The sequence below is a fragment of the Euprymna scolopes genome, chromosome 4 (assembly GCF_053919585.1).
Source record: "Euprymna scolopes isolate OS-2025 chromosome 4, ASM5391958v1, whole genome shotgun sequence".
Classification (NCBI taxonomy): domain Eukaryota; kingdom Metazoa; phylum Mollusca; class Cephalopoda; order Sepiida; family Sepiolidae; genus Euprymna; species Euprymna scolopes.
In genome coordinates, this window is record NC_136485.1 from 180,820,839 (window position 1) to 180,841,905 (window position 21,067).

The 21,067-nt window shown below is 33.9% G+C and overlaps 1 protein-coding gene across 1 annotated transcript in view; it reads right to left on the reverse strand.

Annotated features, from left to right (window-relative positions):
- The window catches only part of LOC145272771 (echinoderm microtubule-associated protein-like 2), a 224,363-nt gene that overhangs the window by 117,468 nt on the left and 85,828 nt on the right, over positions 1–21,067 (reverse strand). Inside the window, exons 4-8 of the mRNA XM_080127047.1 lie at positions 18,076–18,253; positions 16,253–16,390; positions 11,401–11,476; positions 9,906–10,058; positions 7,063–7,132 (exon numbers count right to left, since the gene is read on the reverse strand). Coding sequence (XP_079983173.1) covers positions 7,063–7,132; positions 9,906–10,058; positions 11,401–11,476; positions 16,253–16,390; positions 18,076–18,253 — 615 coding nt within the window. The remainder of the gene's footprint in view (positions 1–7,062; positions 7,133–9,905; positions 10,059–11,400; positions 11,477–16,252; positions 16,391–18,075; positions 18,254–21,067) is intronic.

A 21,067-nucleotide genomic window follows, 5' to 3' on the forward strand; every position in this document is an offset into this window, starting at 1 on the left:
TCTGTGCTTCAATGCGTTTTCTGGTGGTTTCAGAGTAATCTGTCTTAGCTGTCTCTATCACTCTCTTACAATTATTTCTAGCTTCTATAAACTTCTGTTTATTTGAGCTGGACTTATGTCGGTTGAATCTGCGGAACGCATGCTGACTTTGACAATTGGCAGCTGCACAAGCAGAAGTAAACCATTGGGGGGAGTGGGGCTTGCTATAGAATTTCCGTGCGGGAACATGTGCTTCAATAGCAGTTTTGAACCATTCAGTGGTCTCATTTGCACACTGTTCCGCTGGAAGAGTAAAGATATTTTGCCATGGGGCATCTCTGATGAGCTCCCTGATGGCTTATATATATATATATATAACTACTTCATTTACTCATATAAGATTAATATACGAAAGTATAAATTTATGAGTAAACTTTAAGTATTTACTTCAAAAGTGCTCAATACGTAGGTAGAGCTAGTTAGTAAGTTATAAAATATATATGGCGATTAAGCTACACTGAATATTCCGCGTTTCATTCACTCTATGACTCTTCAGGATTATGCGCGAATTTTGTAGTTGTCTGTCGTTTTTATATACGCACCTTCTATTGCGATTTTAGTTAGCCAATCAACTTTCTAGTATCCACCGCGCGCTTTCTATCAGACAATGAACATGCACTTATCGGACAAAGGCCTATTTGACCTCTGGTTGACCTGTTCCTTTGTGTGTGCTCTATTTAGCCTGGATATCTAGTTTCTTGACCTGTTTTAAATCCAGGTTAGGGTTTTTATGTAAGTTTATATATAAATATATATATGTATGTACATATATGCACATATATATATGCATATATATACATACATATATGTGTAATCGTTTATGTATATTCATGTTTGTTTAATTTATTTATTTGTTTATTTTCTATTGTTTTGTTAGTTTTAAAATTATTTTGTATCGCTATCCTAGAGTAAATTTCATCTTGTGAAACAGTTGTTTGCTATTTCTCTTCTACAGTTTAATAGATGTTGGGGTTCTTTAATGTACAGGATCGCAAATTTTTCATGAAGGCATAATCTACATGGGTCGTCTAAGTCGCTACACGTGGTAACTTGTCTTATTATTTTCCATTCGACTACCGGCGAATGTCCGCTTTCCTTGAGTTCCCAGTATTTATTTGCTAGCGTTGTTTTCATACGGTGTTTTTTTTTTATTGTTGAATGTACTTTTGTGGTCATAATATCGAGTTTTGAAATCTAAGGAAGTCATACCTACGTAATATTTCTTGTTATTCGGGGTTTCTTTCGCAAATATTGTGGCCTGGTAAACTACGCGTTTGGTTAGACATTTATTTTGAAGTGGGCAAAGTGTGCGGTGTCTACAGTTGCATTTATCTTGTTCGTTATTAGTATTTTTATTTATAGTATGGTTGTTCTTGTCCGGGGTTGGTTCATTATTATTATTATTATTATTATTATTATTATTATTATTATTATTATTATTATTATTATTATTATTATTATTTCTGCTAGTGTTAGTTTTATTTTTGTCATGGTGTCTACTTTTTTATTGTTTGTTTTGTTATTGTTTACATTGTTTTCATTTAATATTTTGCTATTATGTGCTTTAATTATCATCTATAAATTTTCGCAGCAGCTGTAGGATAACTTTAAGGTATTTTTATTCAAAATTTTGTGTAAGGGGTTGGTTGCGGGAAAATGTTTTTCAATAAGATTTAGAAATTTCTTGCCAAGTTTTGTTTTTAACATTTGATTGTATGTGGCCGTATACCAAATTATGGTTCTTTTTCTTCTATTTTTAATTTTATTATAGTTATTGGTGTTTTGTTGCTTATATTTGATATCGATATTTTTGTATCCACTATTTTTTAGGGCTGTTTCATAGATATTGGTTGACCTGTTAAATGCATTTTCATCGCTTGAGTTATTACTGAGTCTACTTACGATCGAGTTAGGAATCTGTTTTATAATTGATGGTGAGTGATTGAACTTAGGGTTTACGTATATTGGAGTAGCGTTATCTTTTAAGTAGGGTTCATATGTGTTTTTATCTAAATTTAATGTGACGCCCAGGAAGTTTGTTATTTTTATGTTAGCTTATATGTCTGCTTTTAGGCCTAATTTTTTCATTTCCTTGTGTATGATTTTCTTAAAGTTATATCCCTTGACTTTGTTGGAGTCTTTTATTATAGCTAGTCCGTCATCTCTATATAGGCCGATATCCGTAGTATCAAATATGCTTATGAGGGTATATAGAATGAATAATCCCACAAGATCTGATGCCTCTGCAGAATCCCTGGCACCCATCGCAAAATCAAGCGAATTTGTTATTTTAGTTTTTATCGATTGGTTATTGTTATTTATTAGAACTGATTTTCTACATTTTTTAATGATGTTGATTTCTTCCGAGGATATATCAGTGTATGCCTCGGCAAATTTTAGGGCAATGTTAAAAAGTTCTTCGGATATCGAGGGATAGAAGTCTATGATGTCGAACTGTATAAACGTACATCTATCTTTCTTTTTCTATATTTTTAAACCAGGTGATTGCTTTGGCAGTATTTGCTCACTGGTTTAATTCTAGGTCTTGTTTGATTTGTTTTTTTTTACTCTAGAAAGTATTGTTTTGCTAGTTCCGCCTATTTCTGGTTTAGTTGGGTTTATCAAGCGGGTGCTGGGATCATTATTAAAGTTCCATTTGTGGTCTTTAAGCAGAATGTATGCCTCTCTAGGTTTCAATTTGCCAATTTTATCGCTAATTTTTAATTTATCGGTAATTTGTTTACTTTCAGTATTTATCATATCTATGTAGTCGCATTCGTTTGTATCTAGTTTTTTAATGTGGTATAATAATTCTCTACATCAATTCAGGCAATAGGAATAAAGACTTTACCCAATAAAAGTAAGTGTAAACTTAAAACTAATATAAATATTAATATTTCTACAGTAATCCCAACCAAATATAAAATAGAGAGTAGAGCTTGCCATAATGAAAAGAAATCAAGACTGTAAATTAAAATTTACAAGGAAATTTATTATTCTGCAGAATACTCCAAAAACAATATTTAAGATATCCTTATTCCATAAAATTTCAAAGAATGCTATTTTCTCTTCAGAGGAAAGAAACAAATTAGCAAAGTATTATTATAGCTGAGCTAAGAATTTGCTGGTTACGGCATTAAATGTAACAGTACTTTATCATGTACCGTCATTTTTTTTACACATTTTAACACATGAACATATTTATTTGTCAATTTATCAAACTCTGCGGAATAAGTATATCTTAAATATTATTTTTAGAGTAATCTGTCATGTATTAATCAAAGGAAAGAAAGAAATGGAGGAAAATATAACTCAATTAAACGCAAAACTGATTATGGAATAGTGTTCATTAAAACGTATACAAAGTTAATGAGGTTGAATGATATATGAGTTTGTGTATAGGTACGTATGTGTAGGCGTACATATGTCTATACGTAAAAAAGGGAAATTCATATACTAAATGGTACGCGTGTATGTGCGCACATTGAGACAAAGTGTTCATAGAAAGTGTCTGTAGTAGCAAGTCATGGTATTGTGTACATATGCATGTGATTAATGAAAAATTCTTAATCACAGAATAGTGCCCTCGTGTCAGTGAATACATGATAATAGCAGGTGCCAGCTAAAAGAAAGAGAGGGAGAGGAGAAAAAGAAAGCCCAAGTGATGTTATTTTTAGAAAGCTACGACAGTGAAAAAAAATAAGTCTGTGCATATCTTTTTATAAGGCAAGCTAGTATGACCTCTGGCGTCATGACAAGTGAGGTAAATTCTGTTTGACTTCACCTCATGATATGTGTGTGTAATCGTGTTTTGAGATAGGAATTAATGATACATATATATTTATATATATTTATATATACATATATATATATATATATATATATATATATATATATATATATATATACTTTTTTAACAAAAGCCAAGATTTCAAAAAATGGGTTGATAGTAACAAAAAGTGTATTTCATTGTTAGTTACAATTGCCTCAAGACCATTTGGACAAATTCAAACATTATGTCGTTTGAAAATTTTCACAAGTACAGCCTTTCTTCAGACTTGTTGAATAAAAAACACTTTAACAATAAAACATTATGGAAAACATTTCCCTTATAAGGAAAAGAAAACAAGCGAAACTGTTTTACCCCAGTCGCATCCTTGCAAAGTATTTTTTAAAGATTTATATATCTACCTATTTTCGTATCTCTATTTTAAAAAAATCGTACAATTTTACCACTAATTACTTATAACCATTTGATATGTTTTATTAATACTATTCGTTGATTTCTTAAATTAGATTTCTAAATTTCTTTATTTAATTTAACGTATTCTACAAATTTTTTTATTTTTATTTTTATAATCTGGCCATATCAGCTAAGTTAAATCGTTACGATTCTATGTTAGTTTCGTATCCGGGAATATGCTTTGTTTATTTACAAAATATCGGCTACCTTATTTATGTGATTTAGGAAAGTTTTAGTTTAAAGCTTATTTAATAAGGAAATAAAGTTTAACATTACTTTATACTTATTTCATTCTTATTCTTGATTTAAAATTAAGGATCTCAATCTATTTTTTATTTTTATTTTTTATTTCTTTATTTTCTTTTGTTCTCTCCTATTAGGATTAACGATTATCGGATATTTTAGGTGTTGAGGGGAGATAACTCCGTAAGTTCGGGATTTTAAATATTTATTTGAAATTATAAGTTACCAAAATCCTAATAAGTACTCATAACGGTCAAAGGGAGGTAACCAGAGCCGTAAGATGTTTCTAGTTTGGTAAATTCCTAATGTGCATTTATGATTTATTTATTTATTAAACAGATCCAATTAAAACTAGGCTAACCTATTCAAAATATAAGTTTTTAAAAACATATCTTAACCTTGATGCTAATTTTATTACCATAGATTTAACCTACATTTGCCATCCATCCATACTTTGCTGGGGTTATGGGTGGCTTCAAAACAAAATATCGATTCAGGAATTACGTTCTTAGATACTTAACAAATAATAATACATATCCCATTAATAAGTATTCTAATAATAAAACTAATCTTTAGCTCCAGGTAAGTTTTACTTCAATGAAAGTGGGGGTTCACCTTGTTTTTTGTTTTGATTTAATCGTTTAGAACAAGAGTAATATTTAACAAGGTAGGATTTTTCAAGTTTTACTTGTCTAAAAACAGTATCAATTAATCCCCATTCTTTAATTACTAATTATTTTTTTGTTAAAGTGTTTTTTATTCAACAAGTCTGAAGAAAGGCTGTACTTGTGAAAATTTTCAAGCGACATAATGTTTGAATTTTTGTTTGTTTGTCCAAATGGTCTTGAAACAATTGTAACTAACAATGAAATACACTTCTTGTTTCAATCAACCCATTTTTTGAAGTCTTGATTTTGTTAAAACAATATATGAATGCTCAATTATGAAATATGATAATTTTGTAGCTTACAGTTTAAGTCATCTCTTTTTGGCTTAAAATGTATTGGTATATGAACGATTACTGAATTATATAAACCCAGTAAAATTCGGAATATTACAAATAATATATATATATATATATATATATATATATATATAAGAACAAGTAGTTAAGAAGTTAAGAGTTGCCTATATATATATATATATATATATATATATATATATATATATATATTTATAGTGTTATAATGGAATAATTCCAGGAGGAAATCCGGGTATGAGAGCTCAATGTGGTAAACAGAGCAATAACATAAAAATATAACATGGAAATTACATAATTGTCGATGCAATAATTTATTTCAACCTTATGGTATTTTCAAACATCTAAACTAGACAATTACATTTTTGATACTGAAATAAAGAAAGAAAAAGAATCGGGCCCCGACTATCAAAAACCAGAGCGGGTGGTAGTAGCAATCCACTTAATACATTTTATAGAGAGGGTGGGAATTAAGTTAGTAGGGGAGGGATTTTTTAAAAAACAAACAGAAAGAACATTATGACACTTAACGGCTGTCCGGTAACCCGACGTAACAACAGACACACACACACACACACACCCACACACACACGCACACACACACACACACACCTAAATATGCACGTTCTTACCCGTAAATGACTTGACACGCGTTTACTAACCTAGGAAGAAGAGGGAGAAATATACGGATATAGAGAGAAGGAAATAAAATAAACTGACAATCGGCAGCGCGTAAGGGAAAGAGAAGAAGAAAGAAAAAGAAGGAAGAGAGTGACCATCCGCTGCCTGTCATATGGTTTAATTTAGTCTAGACTCTCAGAGAAAAAGAAGGGAAGGGATAGAAAATGAAGATTATACGCGCGTCATGGAGTTAATTGAGTCATGGAAATTAATTCTATTAAAAAGATATATAAAAAAATTTATATACAAAGTTTTAAAAACTATCTGTATGTTAAAATTAGTTTGAAATAAATATTATCTTATAATACGTTTACATTTTCTATATTGTATTTGTAATATATTACTATGAATTTAAAAATTGTTTCTTATGTAGTTAATATTTTATGTACTTTTATGTAATTAATTTTATTGGTTATTATAGCGGTCGTTATTATTTTGCTCACTAATATTTCACTTCCTAATTGATTAAGATGCAGAAAATTGCATTATTAGTCACCCCCAATTCCATAGGACGTATTTAGTTTCGGTTAATATATACTTTTATTCATTCCGTACACATAAGTACTTTCATGCACGCGTAAAGAAATAAATAAATAAAATAGAAATAAATAAATAAATAAATAAAACTATTTTATTTATTTATGAACAAATATTACTTCACCAAAAACTTGCCTGCAGCTTCACGAAACTTTCGATCGTCAGAAATGTATCGATAAATCCCAAACATTGCTTTCATCGATTCAGTTCTAACCATAAGAAATTCAGTTAAACTGGAATAAAGTCCTGGGTTAAATCATCTTTATTATTAATTTTATTTTACTGCCGGAAAGGAAAACTCTTTTTACAATAGTTGTGAACAAAAAGTGAAATTTCTTACCTGTTGTTGGGTGTTGTTTCCCGCCTGCTGTCCTGTCGCCAGCCATTTTTGATTCGGGTGCAGCGCAACACTAAAAATTTACCAACAACAGCAACCAACATCAGTAAATATTTAGGCAGTTAAAAGATTGTATATATATATATATATATATATATATATATATATATATATATATATATATATATATATATATATATATATATATATGAGAAAATACGTTTAGAAAGCAAATTCTCAATGCAGAAATAATCAATATTTATTTTACTTGTTTGAACTTAAAATAAACAAATATTTAACTAGTTTGAAATTTATATATTTCAGTGCATCACCATCTTCAGAATTTTGTTTGTTTTGTTTATTTTGTTTTTGTTTTTTTCTTCGTCTTTCTTGCCATGTTGTTAGTTGGAGAAAAGAGATCAGTCTCTTCGGAATGGTGCGGGGCTACCCGAGATTTAAATAAGTGGTTTGAGTTCCGTTATAGAAGTGTTAATTAAATTTGAATAAAATAAAATACGTATCATACGTTTAGAAAGCTAATTCACAACGCATAAATAATCAATATTTTTTTTACTTGTTACTAAAAAAAAAATGATTACTTCTGAGAAATTGATTATGTTGATTGATACTTTGGGGTAAGTAATTATACTTATAGCTTCAGATAATTAAAGGTGACAAGACTGGTGTATTAGATTTTGAATTTTTAAGAATAGCACAGTTTATAGAGAAAGGAATGTTTTTTAATTTTTTAAAAAAATTAAAATGGTTAAGGAAGTTCTCTGGCTACTATCAGTGATTTCATTATTAAAGAAAGAATGTGGTTAGATATTCTTATCTTACTTAATGTTGAATTGGCACCAATATAGGTGTATATTTTGCTTGGCGTTCGCGTAGTGTTAATGGTATGTAGATTTCTGTTAGGATTTGGCGTGGATTACGGTTTAATTCAAGGTTGTTATAGTTAACAATAATAGATTCAATCTGTATAGAGATATTGTAATCTGTATTCCGAGGTGAGTTTAAAGTATTATAAATGTTTTGATAAAAATAAGGCGGGTTATTATTATTATTATTATTATTATTATTATTATTATCATCACTATATGCATAAATATTGATATTATTATTTATGTTGTTGATTGTGACGTGGTTGTTTGTAGGTGAAACAGTTAGTGGAACACACACACACCATCACACACACACACACATACACACACACACACACACACACACACACACACACACACACACACACACACACACACACAGATATCCTGAGTTCGGATGTGTCTAACTGATGAGCCCAAATGAGGGCGAAACTCGAGTCTTGGACTTTCGGTTCGTTGACTGTCATGGCTCTTGTGGGATGCGACGTTGTTTGGCTGTGGAATTCATTATATATAATCTCTCACATTGTGAAAATCCTATCATAAGTTACTCGCTTGGTTAGCATGGCTTGATGGTATCGTCCTTTCGAGTTAAAACTCCTACTTGTGAGACATCGGCTTGGGTTAATAGCTGGTTGGATGACCGCGTCCCTTGTCGAGACGAAGTAGGTTCATTTCACAGTCGGATTTCGGTGCGGTTTGCTTGATCTGTGTTGGTTAATTAAAAATTTTGTTTGCTCAGTTGGTAGAGTGCTTGCTTCGCATGCGAGAGGCTCGGGTTTCGAATTCTGAGTTCGGATGTGTCTAACTGATGAGCCCAAACGAGGGCGAAACTCGAGTCTTGGACTTCCGGGTCGTTGAGTGTCATGACTCTTGTGGGTTGCGACGTTGTTTGGCTGTGGAATTCATTATATATATATATATATATATATATATATATATATATATATATATATATATATATATATATATATAGAGAGAGAGAGAGAGAGAGAGAGAGAGAGAGAAGTCCGAAACAAGGAGTGATAAATAGTATCATGGATTCATCCTAACCTCATAGAAATACGGCAGTTTTGAAAATAATTAACTCATTTTCTTGGCAAAGACAAACAACAGAGGTAAAAAAGATAATTCGACATTTTAATAACATGAAAATGTTAGAAAAATAATTAATCTGGAGCAGAAAACTAGATTGATATGCGGTAATTGTTTTTTTTAAGTGAGGTGGTGTTTAATCAATACTGCTGGAGTACCATGATATAAAATACTTCTTTTTTAATACCCGAAACAGTTTTTCATTGTGAACAAATGATTATTAGCCTAAGTTCTCGGAAGCAGACAAATGCAATGATTGCAAGAGATTAATGAACTTACAATTTAAGAACACACACACACACACACACACACACACACACACACACACACACACACACACACACACACACACACACACACACACACACACACACACAGACACACACACACACACATATGTATACATAATTTTATTCCAGATTAAATGCACGCAATAGCAAAAACAATGAATTTAATGAGGATATTGATAATGCTTAATAAAAACAAGTAAGATATGCTTTTATTTAATTTTAAGTAAACAAATTACATGATCGCGACAGTAACAAAGCTACTGTTTTGGTCAAATATGACCATCATCAGGTGAGCTAAGTTTCCGATTTCATTTCAAAAGAAAGCACAATACCAGCAAGCTCTTAAAATTTCAATTGAGGACACGGGTCATGTGATTGAAAGCTCCTAAAAAAAGAGGGCCATGAGTAATAACGATGAATATCGGTTTCAAACGTATAACATACGTATTTTAAAATGTAAACAATGCTTATATCATAGAGAACAAAACTTTAAAATTTAGTACGTTTATATTTTTCAGATATTTTGAATACAAAATTGTGAAACTGATAATCATTTAATTAAGTTGGGACTTACCATGTGATGTCTTCAGAGTGGCCCATATAATGTCTCTGCATTCCATTCACTCGATCAAAAAGCACAGCCACTGTCCCCACATAATAAACAAGCTCTCCAGTAGAAGGTAGAATTAAGAGGTTATATCTTGTATCATGACCACGATAACCATATCTGTGGTTGTAAAGCTAAGGAACATCAAACACTTTTCAAGATAAGCACATTTATTTTCTTTAATATTTTCATATGCATTTTAGCTACATAAGGATCAAACCTGAAAGCCTACTAGACACCGTCCTCGAATGTCTAAGGTCTATATACACAGGGGTTTGTCAGGAGAAACTTGGCATGACGATACTTCTTCCACACGTAAACCCTGGGTAACTATTCAAAATAACACTATTGTTACGAATAAAAAAAGAACTTGTAATATTTAAATATCTGTGTATCTCATATAGAGATCAAATGTTAGCCCCAAGAAAAGGTCCCTTGATTTTTGAGCTTCGACTGAGGTAAACTACCCCCCCCCAAAGAGATTGTGATTCTATAATGCTGGCTTTTAATATCAATTTAGCACGAGTATTTTATAGAATCGATGACGTAATACATGGTGACTGAGAATCATTTCTATGTTTTACTACATACCAAACCATTTGGGTTATTTAATTCGGGAACACAATACGTATCGTAAACGATTATTCATATCCGTGGGTGCGGGGTGTTTTTTTTATGTTTTGCTATCTACGTTTAGACTAGATTGTGAACTGACATGAACATTTTCATGTCATTTTTCTCAGCCCTCCTACTTCCGGGCTGGTTTATGACAAATTGGCAGCGTGTGTCTTTTTTTTATGATACAGTCGCTAGAAGATAGCCATATAGAGCCACAGTTAAGGAACTCCATCTTTAATCTACATGGTCATCTTCCAGAATATCAGAGGGAGCCTAACAGATGCTACACTTTGTCCAAGGGTAACTTCGAAGTGTGCAATGCAGGGGTGTTTATCTTTCAAAGGTATTATATATACAAGCTTACCTGAATACATACAGCGTCTAGTATTCCCAAATAGTCACCCATCTAGTACTAACCCGGCGACTATTTTCTCCTCACTACAACCCTTTTCTCACAGAAGAGTCGTTGTGAATCTATCTTTGCTCTACCATTATTTTCATGGCAGGTGCTCAACTTATCTTCAATGTATGACCCTCTCCCTGCAAAACTTCACAACAAATACTCGTCAAACTACAACCATTGTCAACAATTTTACTTGATCTCTATCCAAACCTAAAACTAAACGAAAATTCCTTAGCACATTTACTAGAACTGCCTGTTCATGGAACACAATCCTGCGAGACTGATCGTTTTCAAGTCCAATGCTAATACGTTCTCGTTGAGCTATGTTTTTAAATAATTTAATTATGCCAAATGTTGACCATTATCAATCATAATAAGTCATCAAATTTAAGTTTCAAGTTTGACACAGGACTAGCTACGTAACATCGATTAAAAGGATACACCCACTGAAGAGTGAGTAATTTGTCGGGTTTACTGCCATCATCTATCGAATCGTAAATGCTCGGAGGATAGAATTCTGAAGAAGGAAAAGCAAAAGCATTCAACTTGACAAAACTCTCAAATCAATAAAAAAATTTTATCCAACAAAAACAAAAAAATATCTTAATTAATAAACGATGAAAGTTAGAAAATATATTCCTGTTTTAATTGACTGGTAATTAACAGTAAAATAGAAAACAATAAAAAAGACTTTAACAATGTAATAGAAAAAAATCAATGTATATAAAATGCGACCTGTGTATGCTACATTTCTTAAAACAATGACGACCAACTGATACATGATAATATAACAATATATCTTTATTGTTGGTGATAGTGATAGGTGATTAATTGTTAGAAAGGAAGACACACGCACAGAAATTCAACGGGTTTATTTTTCTCGGGCCCAAATTATCAATCAACTCCGATATCTATTTCAGGTTGTTATTTAATAACCATTTGTGACCACGTAAAGCGCCCCTTGAGGGCTGCATTGTCATTGTAGCCACAATTCTCTACCGCTCTCCTTCGACCCAGGACGGCACCATAATAAACAGTCTTTGACAGCATTGACACAGCACTCTCCTTCGAGAGCACAAGTACATGTATTTGGTGACTTTAATGTCCACCACAAAAGCTGGCTTGGATTCTCTACTTACACAGATGCAGCGGGCAGCACAACATATAGCTTCACTATACCTCACTCCCTATCACAAATGGTTACGTTTCCAACCCGTTTCCCTGACAAGCAAGAACAACACGCATCACTTCTAGATCTGTTTCTGACCACAGTTCCCGATGATTGTATAACAAATGCTAACAGCCCACTCGGGAATGCTGATCATGCAGTGATAATGGTCGAAATCGTCCTAAACTCTAGACTCAAAACTGAAGAGCCAGTGCTCAAAACAACGAGATATTATAAAAAGGGAAGCCATCAGAGATTTTATTAGAGATGCCCATAGGGAAATATTTTTTCTCTTCCTGCTGAACAGTGTGCAAATGAGACCACTGAATAGTTCAAAACAGCAATTGAATCACATGTTACCATGCGGAAATTTTATAGCAAGCCCCACTCTCCCCAATGGTTTACTTCTACTTGCGCAAATGCCATTGCTCAAAGGCAGCATGCATACCACAGATCTAACCGACATAAGTCCAGTTCAAACAGACAGAAGTATATAGAAGCTAGAAGTATCTGTAAGAAAGAAATAGCGACAGCTAAGAGAGAATTTACTGAAACCACTAAAAAACGCACCGAAGCACAAAAATTAGGAACTCGTGACTTCTGGAAAATCCACAACAGTGTAGTAAATAATGGGCAATCAACAATTCCCTCGCTAACCAACAATCACGAGCTTGTTTGCTCAGCAACCGACAAGGCTAATATGCTTGCCAGTCGGTTTGCCTAAAACTCCACACTGGACCTTTCCAACCACCCCCTGCCTGACTTTCCTATGCGGACAGACGCCACGCTAGACGATCTAAAATTACCCCTGCCCAGGTGCATGCTATTATAAAAAAACCTTAACACTTCAAAAGCATGTGGACCCGATCTTATCCCACCTAATTTTTGTGCTTCGGTGCGTTTTTTAGTGGTTTCAGTAAATTCTCTCTTAGCTGTCGCTATTTCTTTCTTACAGATACTTCTAGCTTCTATATACTTCTGTCTGTTTGAGCTGTGCTATTAAAAATGTGCTCAGCCGAAGTAGCTCCAGTTCTCTCCAAACTCTACAACAAATGCCTTAATGAATCTTACTTTCCGGGCTGTTGCAAAACTGCTTCTGTGGAACCAGTATTCAAGAATTCTGGCGAAAGAACTCACCCATCAAATTATCGCCCCATTAGCCTCCTCCCACTTTTTGCCAAAATATTTGAGACCATAATTAACCATGCTCTAGTCCATCACCTTACAGATACTAAACTTCTGACTGACAAACAATATGGATTTAGACAAGCCCGTTTCACAGTAGACATCCTCACTGTAATCTCTGAACGGAGATACCATTCACTGGACAAAGCGGGGGAGGGCAGAGCGGTAGCTCTAGATATATCTAAAGATTTTGATAAGGTATGGCATAAGGGTCTCCTCAGGAAAATTAGATCATACGGTATCACTGGTAGAATACTTAACATAATTAAATCCTTCTTAGATAAGAGAAAAATCCAGGTTGTCCTCGACGGTCGTACATCTAAACAATATGATATAAATGCGGGAGTTCCTGAGGGGGCTCTCCTTGGACCTCTATAGTTCCTAATATTCATTAATGACCTCCCCGACAAAATTACCTCTGAGATGGGTGATGCTGATGACACCACACTCTATAACAGGCATGACAGGAAAACAAATGAACACATAGTAATTGTCTGTATTTTTGAAATGAGGTGTTTTCATTGATTGAGCTTGTCGGACTGACTTCCTCATCTTGGATGTTAGAGTCACAACGTTTCGGCCGTTTTGCCCTCCGGCCTTCATCAGGTGTTTTGTAACGAACTGGGGAACCGTTTGTTAGGAGTCTCGAACCCAACCCTTTATTATTATTACGGGGGTACCGTGTTCGGACTCCTAGTGACATATGGCCGAGTGGTCCTAGACGTTGTGTCAAAGTTTACAGTTACACAAACGTGCTGAGTTCAATCCTGAACGAAGGCAGTGAACAGTAACATTCAAAACAGAGAATCAGCACCTATGTCCCAGAGCCTAGCTGGAGTCCGAACACGGTACCCCCGTAATAATAATAATAATAATAATAATAATGATAATGATGATAATAATAATAATAAAGGGTTTGGGTTCGAGACTCCTAACAAACGGTTCGTTACAAAACACCTGATGAAGGCCGGAGGGCAAAACGGTCGAAACGTTGTGACTCTAACAACCAAGATGAGGAAGTCAGTCCGACAAGCTCAATCAATAAATGAACACATATCTAAAGAAATGGCAAAAACACTAGAGGATGACATTCAATTTGTAGTGGAATGGGGACATAAATGGATGGTAACATTCACTGTTGCCAAGACTAAACTGGTTTCCTTCAATAATTACAAAAAACCTTCTCTGCCACCAATAGCAATGGCCAGTGACTCTTTATCTGAGAGTACATCTTTCAAACTGCTTGGCCTAACGTTCACAGGAAACATGAGTTGGAACAATTACATTGAAAGCATTGCCAGGGCCACTGCGAAGAAGGTAGGCTCTCTCTACTGTGATAGGAAACTAATAACACCCGAAAGTATCCTTATAAGGCCACCATTCGCCCATGTATGGAGTATTGTTGTCACATTTGGGCTGGTGCATCTGCTACTAGTCTCTCACTCCTAGACAAGGTTCAAAAGAGAGTCGCCAATCTGATAGGCCCTGAAATGGCATCTAATCTTCAGCCTCTGTCCCATCGACGAAAAGTTGCATCCCTCTGCCTGTTCTACAAGTATTTTAATAGTGAATGCTCTGGCGAACTGCAGACACTTGTGCCCCCACGACGTAGACACCTCGACAAACCCGACAGGCAGCTAAATCCCACTCCCACACAGTAGAGATCCCTAGATGTAAAAGATCTTTCTACTCCAGTAGTTTCTTCCCCAGAACCGCTAGACTCTGGAATTTCATTCCAGATCCCTGCTTCCCCAACTGTACTGACATGCAGAAGTTCAAGTGTAACGTGAACCGACATCTTGCTGCCCAAATCCCAACATAGTACCCTAGTAGTTGTTGCCCCTGATAGTAGTACCCTACACCAAAGTGGCAATGTGCCTTGTTTGGGATGAAAATGTAATAAAAAATAATTGAATGGCAATGGTCGTTTCAATGAATTGACCTGACTTTGGTTCGATTTGATGCACCTGTGTATACCATTTTGCTGAAAATGATATTTCAAACATCGGACATTTAACTTATCTTTTTCTGCAATCAATCGTGGTTGTTTTTCTTCCTATACAGGTCTGTATCCGGTTTATTATTTTTATTATAAAAACCTCTTAGTACATCCGATAATTATTTTATAGTGTTTTTTTTTTTTTTTTTTTTTTTTTTTTTGCATATCATTGCAAGGCGCATCTATTTTGTCAAAAATTATTTCTTGATACACACGGACCAGTTATTTAACAGAATTTCACGTTCATTATTTTTATTCAGATATTCTTTTTGTATATCCTGTAATTAATGTTATTCTTTGGATATCGTTGCCTATTTTTGTCAAAAATTATTTCTCGGTACAAACAGTCTGAATAATAACATAGTGTCAGATTCATTGTTTGTATTCAAATGACCTTTTAGTACGATAGATTATTATGTTATGTTTTTATTTTGCACTTTCTCAAATGGATTGTTAACTATTCTGTACTTTAAAATGACAATTCCTGAGATTAGATTCGAAAAACTAATGTCAAAGCTCACTACTCCAAGTTTTACATACTGTTATTAAAGCCAACGGCCCCAGATTCAACACTCTGCTATCAAAGGCTTCTCCTCCAAATCTCCTCAATCTCTGAAGCTTTTTATTCAAACCAGCAGCATCTTATTTGCATATGAGGTGATAAGAAGTCTCGTTAGTTCACTAGATCGCCAGCATATAATTACAAGTAGTAAGCATTTTTTCTTTATTCTTTTTTTTTGTCTGCCCCCGAACACTATATGTTGCACAGAATCAGAGGTTTGTACCTATTTTAAGGTATTTTATCACAATATGTATTATATTCTAACCTCTATGAAAGTCTTAAAAAATAAAAACATAGCTAATACAAAAATAAACCGAAAAATAAAATACCATGAGATATTGTGGGGATGGGTAAGTAAAAATGAAAAATGGGAATTTACCTCTCGTTTGTCCCAATATCTCGACCCTGATTGCACCCGTTCTTGGTGCAAAAGGACGATCGCTAAATGGTTTTGACATGGAGTTCCGACTTTTGGTTAAATCTTCGTTGATTGGCGGAACACTGGGCAAAGCTGCGCCTGAAATTAAGAACAAATCACTTTGATAGTTTATTTATAAATACTTACTAACACAAACAGATTCAACGGTAAATGCCTGTTGAGGGAATATTAAAGACAACTAGTAAGAGTGAAATATTGTAACAACGGTATTAAAGACAACTAGTACGAGTTAAATATTGTAACGTCGGTACAGTGAATACTGAAGTATGTCGAGATAAAACCAAGCAAAGATAAATAACAGTATTAGATTTAGAAGTTAAGTATTGGATCAAGAATTGAAGTATTGCGTTAGAATTAAAGTATTAGATCAAGAACTAAAGTATTGGATCCAGAACTAATGTATTGGATCAAGAACTAATGTATTGGATGAAAACTAAAGTATTATATCGATAACTGAAATATTGGATCAAGAATTAAAGTATTGGATCAAGAACTGAAATATTTGATCAAGAACTTAAGTATTGGATCAAAAACTGAAGTAATGAATAAAGAATTAACGTGTTGGATCAAAAACTAAAGTATTCAATCAAAGAACTGGAGTATTGGATCAAGCAGTGAAGTATTAGATCAATAACTGATACATATGATTAATAACTGATGTATTAGACCAAGAACTGAAGTATTCGACCAGGAACTTAAGTATTGCTCAATAACTAAAGTATTGGACCAAGAACTAAAGTATTTGACTAAGAACTAAAATCTTGGGCCCAGAACTTATGTATTGTATGAGAAACTGGAGTATTGGATCAAAAACCGAAGTATTGAGTCAAGAACTGATGTATTGCATCAACAACTGGAGTATTGGATAAAGATTTTATAGAATTTAAAAAATGTAAAGAAAGCCATGTAGCTTTATTGTTGGTGAACGATGTTTATTTTAGTTTTTGGTGTTCTTCGACTATATGTGGTCCTAGATATGACCACAAACTATATCCAATGGTGAGACTCCAGCTTGCAAGCTTTGAGGCGTGTGGAGCCACCCCTTAATTGTCATTGCTCCCAGGTCCACTCTGTCCCGGAGTAGTAGTTCCTGTTAGAGTACCAACTATTGGTTAAATAGAAACCGACTTAAAAAACCCCAAATATATTCTATTAAAAAATATTTCTTAAAAATCACTGGATTCGGCATTAAATAACCTGAAAAGGGTTTATATGCTGTAAAACAACAACAAAAAACCTCAACCAATCGACTTGATGTCACTACACGAAAGCGAAAATGACTTATTTATTCGATTTTTATAGCTGATTTATTCCACAAATATGCTGATGGGCAAAAATTTAAATGTAACGCAAAAAAGACATTTCACTGCTAAATTCCCTACATATTGTCCCTGTAGATATGGTCCAAAATAGTATAAATATGCATTGTTTAGGGTGAATAAGAGTAAAGAAAAAATATGTTGTTCCGTTTGTGAGCATATACACATTTACTTTTGGCACACACACGCACAATATATTTCACGCTAAACAATCAAACAACTTACAAATATTTAAAATTAAAGTTCGCAGATATTCTTATTGTTACTGAGATTGCAGAAAAATCTTTATAAAAATGTATTTTGATACTGACAAACACACAAAAATAAAGCATGTTGAATTTTTAGTGTTTTGTTTTTATTCAAAGATGTTAACACACTCAAACATCAACATAAACATAAGAATAAATACAAAAATGCAATCACAAATTATGTAGATACTCTTACCGTGCATTTGTGCTTTTTTTGGTATTCGAATATCATTAAATCCGTTCACCGAATCGATTCCGGAACTGTCCGATTCCGAAAGGGCCTGGTTGCTTAGTTCAAGGGGTAATTCTTCGTCGCAAGCTAAAAATGTGTGATGATCTTTGAAATCTCGGAATAGTTGTGAGTAGCTCTCAACCTTTGTAATAACAAAAGAAAAATAATTTGAATTTGAATAGGAGCAAGAGTGCAACCATGTAGTATTCCTCATTCGATTACATCGGCGACCCAACGTTGTTTCCATGGTCTTCTTTCCCTTTCGTTTTCCCTTCTGCCGTGTTGTCGCCTCTCAGATTTGAAGTCGCACGGGTTTACAAGTATATAAAAATAAAAGAAACACAAACGCTAACATATTTTACAAATATCAGTTGCACCCTGGCTGTCTGTGTGTGACATCGTCAACCCTCTACACGCTAAGGTATACATCTATATTCTTTCAAGACAGTGTTCGTAAGTTGATATCAGTTGATCTCGATCCATAAAGTTCTTTAGGGATACGAGTTTGTACCTCTATAAATTAATTAGTAGTCGAACACATTGCACGAACTAACAAACCTCATTTAAAACAAAACAATGAAAGGTTTATTTCCGCAGTGAAAAGTTAGATTGTGTTCGTTTGAGAAAAAGAAAGAGTAGAAAGTTCAGGCAGCAGTTCTTTGTGGTGTCCCAGATCTACAAACAGTTATCTTCGATGAAAATCATCTGCGCTGGAGCATTCAGTGGACAGAGACAGGAGAAAGGTCTGTTTTCGATGCTGGCTTTGTTCTCTTTGCTGACCCACAGTAATTCCCAAAGAAGCTTAACAAGTTCCTTAGGGTACAGATGAAATCAATCCGCTCTTCTAATTGATTGGTTAGTGTGTGGTCGAATCGCATTGATTCGTGATAGAGAAAATAAATACTTATTTTACTTGCGATTACTACTTCACCTCCTTCTTAGTCTGAAAGCCAACGGAGAAAATAAATAACAATTGTAAAAAAAGAAGAACAAAAAATCCCAGCAATGCTCCCCCCCCCCAAATCAATTTAGTTTACAGACAATTTCTTTTTTCTGAAAAAAAGCTCTTACTTTTCACTGAAAAATTTTGTTCTTTGCTGAAGAAGAAACATATTCTTGCCTTTCACTGAAAATTATTTGAGTGGAAAATTGTTTTTGAGACAAAATATGTCTTTTCTGTGAAAAGTACTTTTTTTTAAAAACAAAAACAAGTAGAAATTGTACAAAAGCACATTATATATACAAAGAAATTATTTTTGGCCAATGTACTTGCCGATCACTGCATGTGGTGCTGACATACTTGTCTTCTGGTGTATGAGTATGTTGATGCAATGTTAGGGGACTATGCGGCTCTTGCTTTTTAGTGTCGAGGAAAGCTCTTTTTACCCCGGCTGATTGATACAGTCTCTTTTTGCCACTAATATCAAGAATGAAAAGTTTGAAAGTTCGTGAAAGAATACGATAAAGACCAGTATGAGATGGAGTGAGAGAGACTTCCATAGCGAAATCTCTTTTGGGACCCAAGATTTGATGGTATGTTCCCTAAATGCATTCGTAGAGGCTTACTAAAATAAGCTCGCAGTCTGTTTATATACAGAGTTAGATCAGTTGCTGTAAAATTTATCGCCATTTATCTACCATAGGAGAAAAGTACTCGCTCCAGAGAGTATCCTATATTTTTACAAAGCTACAATTTGCCCATCTGTGGAATATTTTTGCCACATCTGGGCTGGAGAATCTGCCGCTAGTCTTTCATTCTTAGACAAAGTTAAAAAAAACCCTAAAACCTAACAAGTCCCGCGCTATTGGCCAAGTACCAGCCCCTGTCCCATTACCACAATGCTGCACCCCTGTGGCAAATACATTGAGCACATTGCCAAGGCTGTTACAAAAGTGGGCTCCCTCTACTGTGCTAGAAAATTACTCAAGCTTGAGAGTATTCTTTATCTTTACAAAACCATAATTCGCACATGCAGGAAGTATTGTTGTCACATCTGGGCTAGTGCATCTGCCACTAGTCTCCCCCTTTTAGATAGAGTACAAAAAAAACGAAAACAAACTCAAATCTAATAGGTCCTACAACCTTTGTCCCATCGTCACAATGTTGCATCCCTGTGTTTGTTTTACAAGTACTTTAATGAAATGTGCTCTAATGAACGTGTAAGCACTTGTGCCCCCTCAGCGTACATACTCCTAACCCAACAAACAGCAAAAACCCACTCTATACTATGAGGTCTCCAGATGCCAGAAAGCCTTCTACTTTAATAATTTCTTCCCTTGAACGACTAGACTAGGGAATTCCCAATCTGTTTCCTACTTCACAGACTGTAAAATGTGAAAAGACATCTCACCGAGTTCCCTCCAGCCCGCTGTTAGAGACGATCACAAATAGGATTTCCTTTCGTTCCAAGTGGCAATATGACTTGCTTGATGTTAAAATGAGTAAAAAAACAAAAACAAAAAAAACGACATAGCATACGTAAATGGATGGTTACATAGTGTTGTTAAATATTTTGTTTTTTAAGTTTGTTATATACAAATTGCTAAAAGTGGACTCGAGAACTATGCCTATCGAAACTTCCTCAATTTGAGTGCAAATGTTTCCTTTGAAATCAAAAAAGGTACTTCCGTGGTATTTATTAATATCTTTTTAGCAACTTTTAATTGTTTTTAAGTGAAGGTAAAGAGGAGTAATTGTATATATTATTGATTAATTGTTTATTTTATATATTTATATATAGGTATATAAGGGCTAATCTTTTAAATCAAGGACAGTAAAGATTTTATTATCCAGTTGTTTCGTTTGTAGAATTTGTAGGAGTTCTAATGTCAATTTTACGCTATATTTACTGAGTAGATATGGCTGATAAGTTCATTTAAGATTTTTGTCAATCAATATTTGTAATATGATAAACTTAAGAAGAGAATTAGGTTTATTTATCGTAACTGTTCTTCA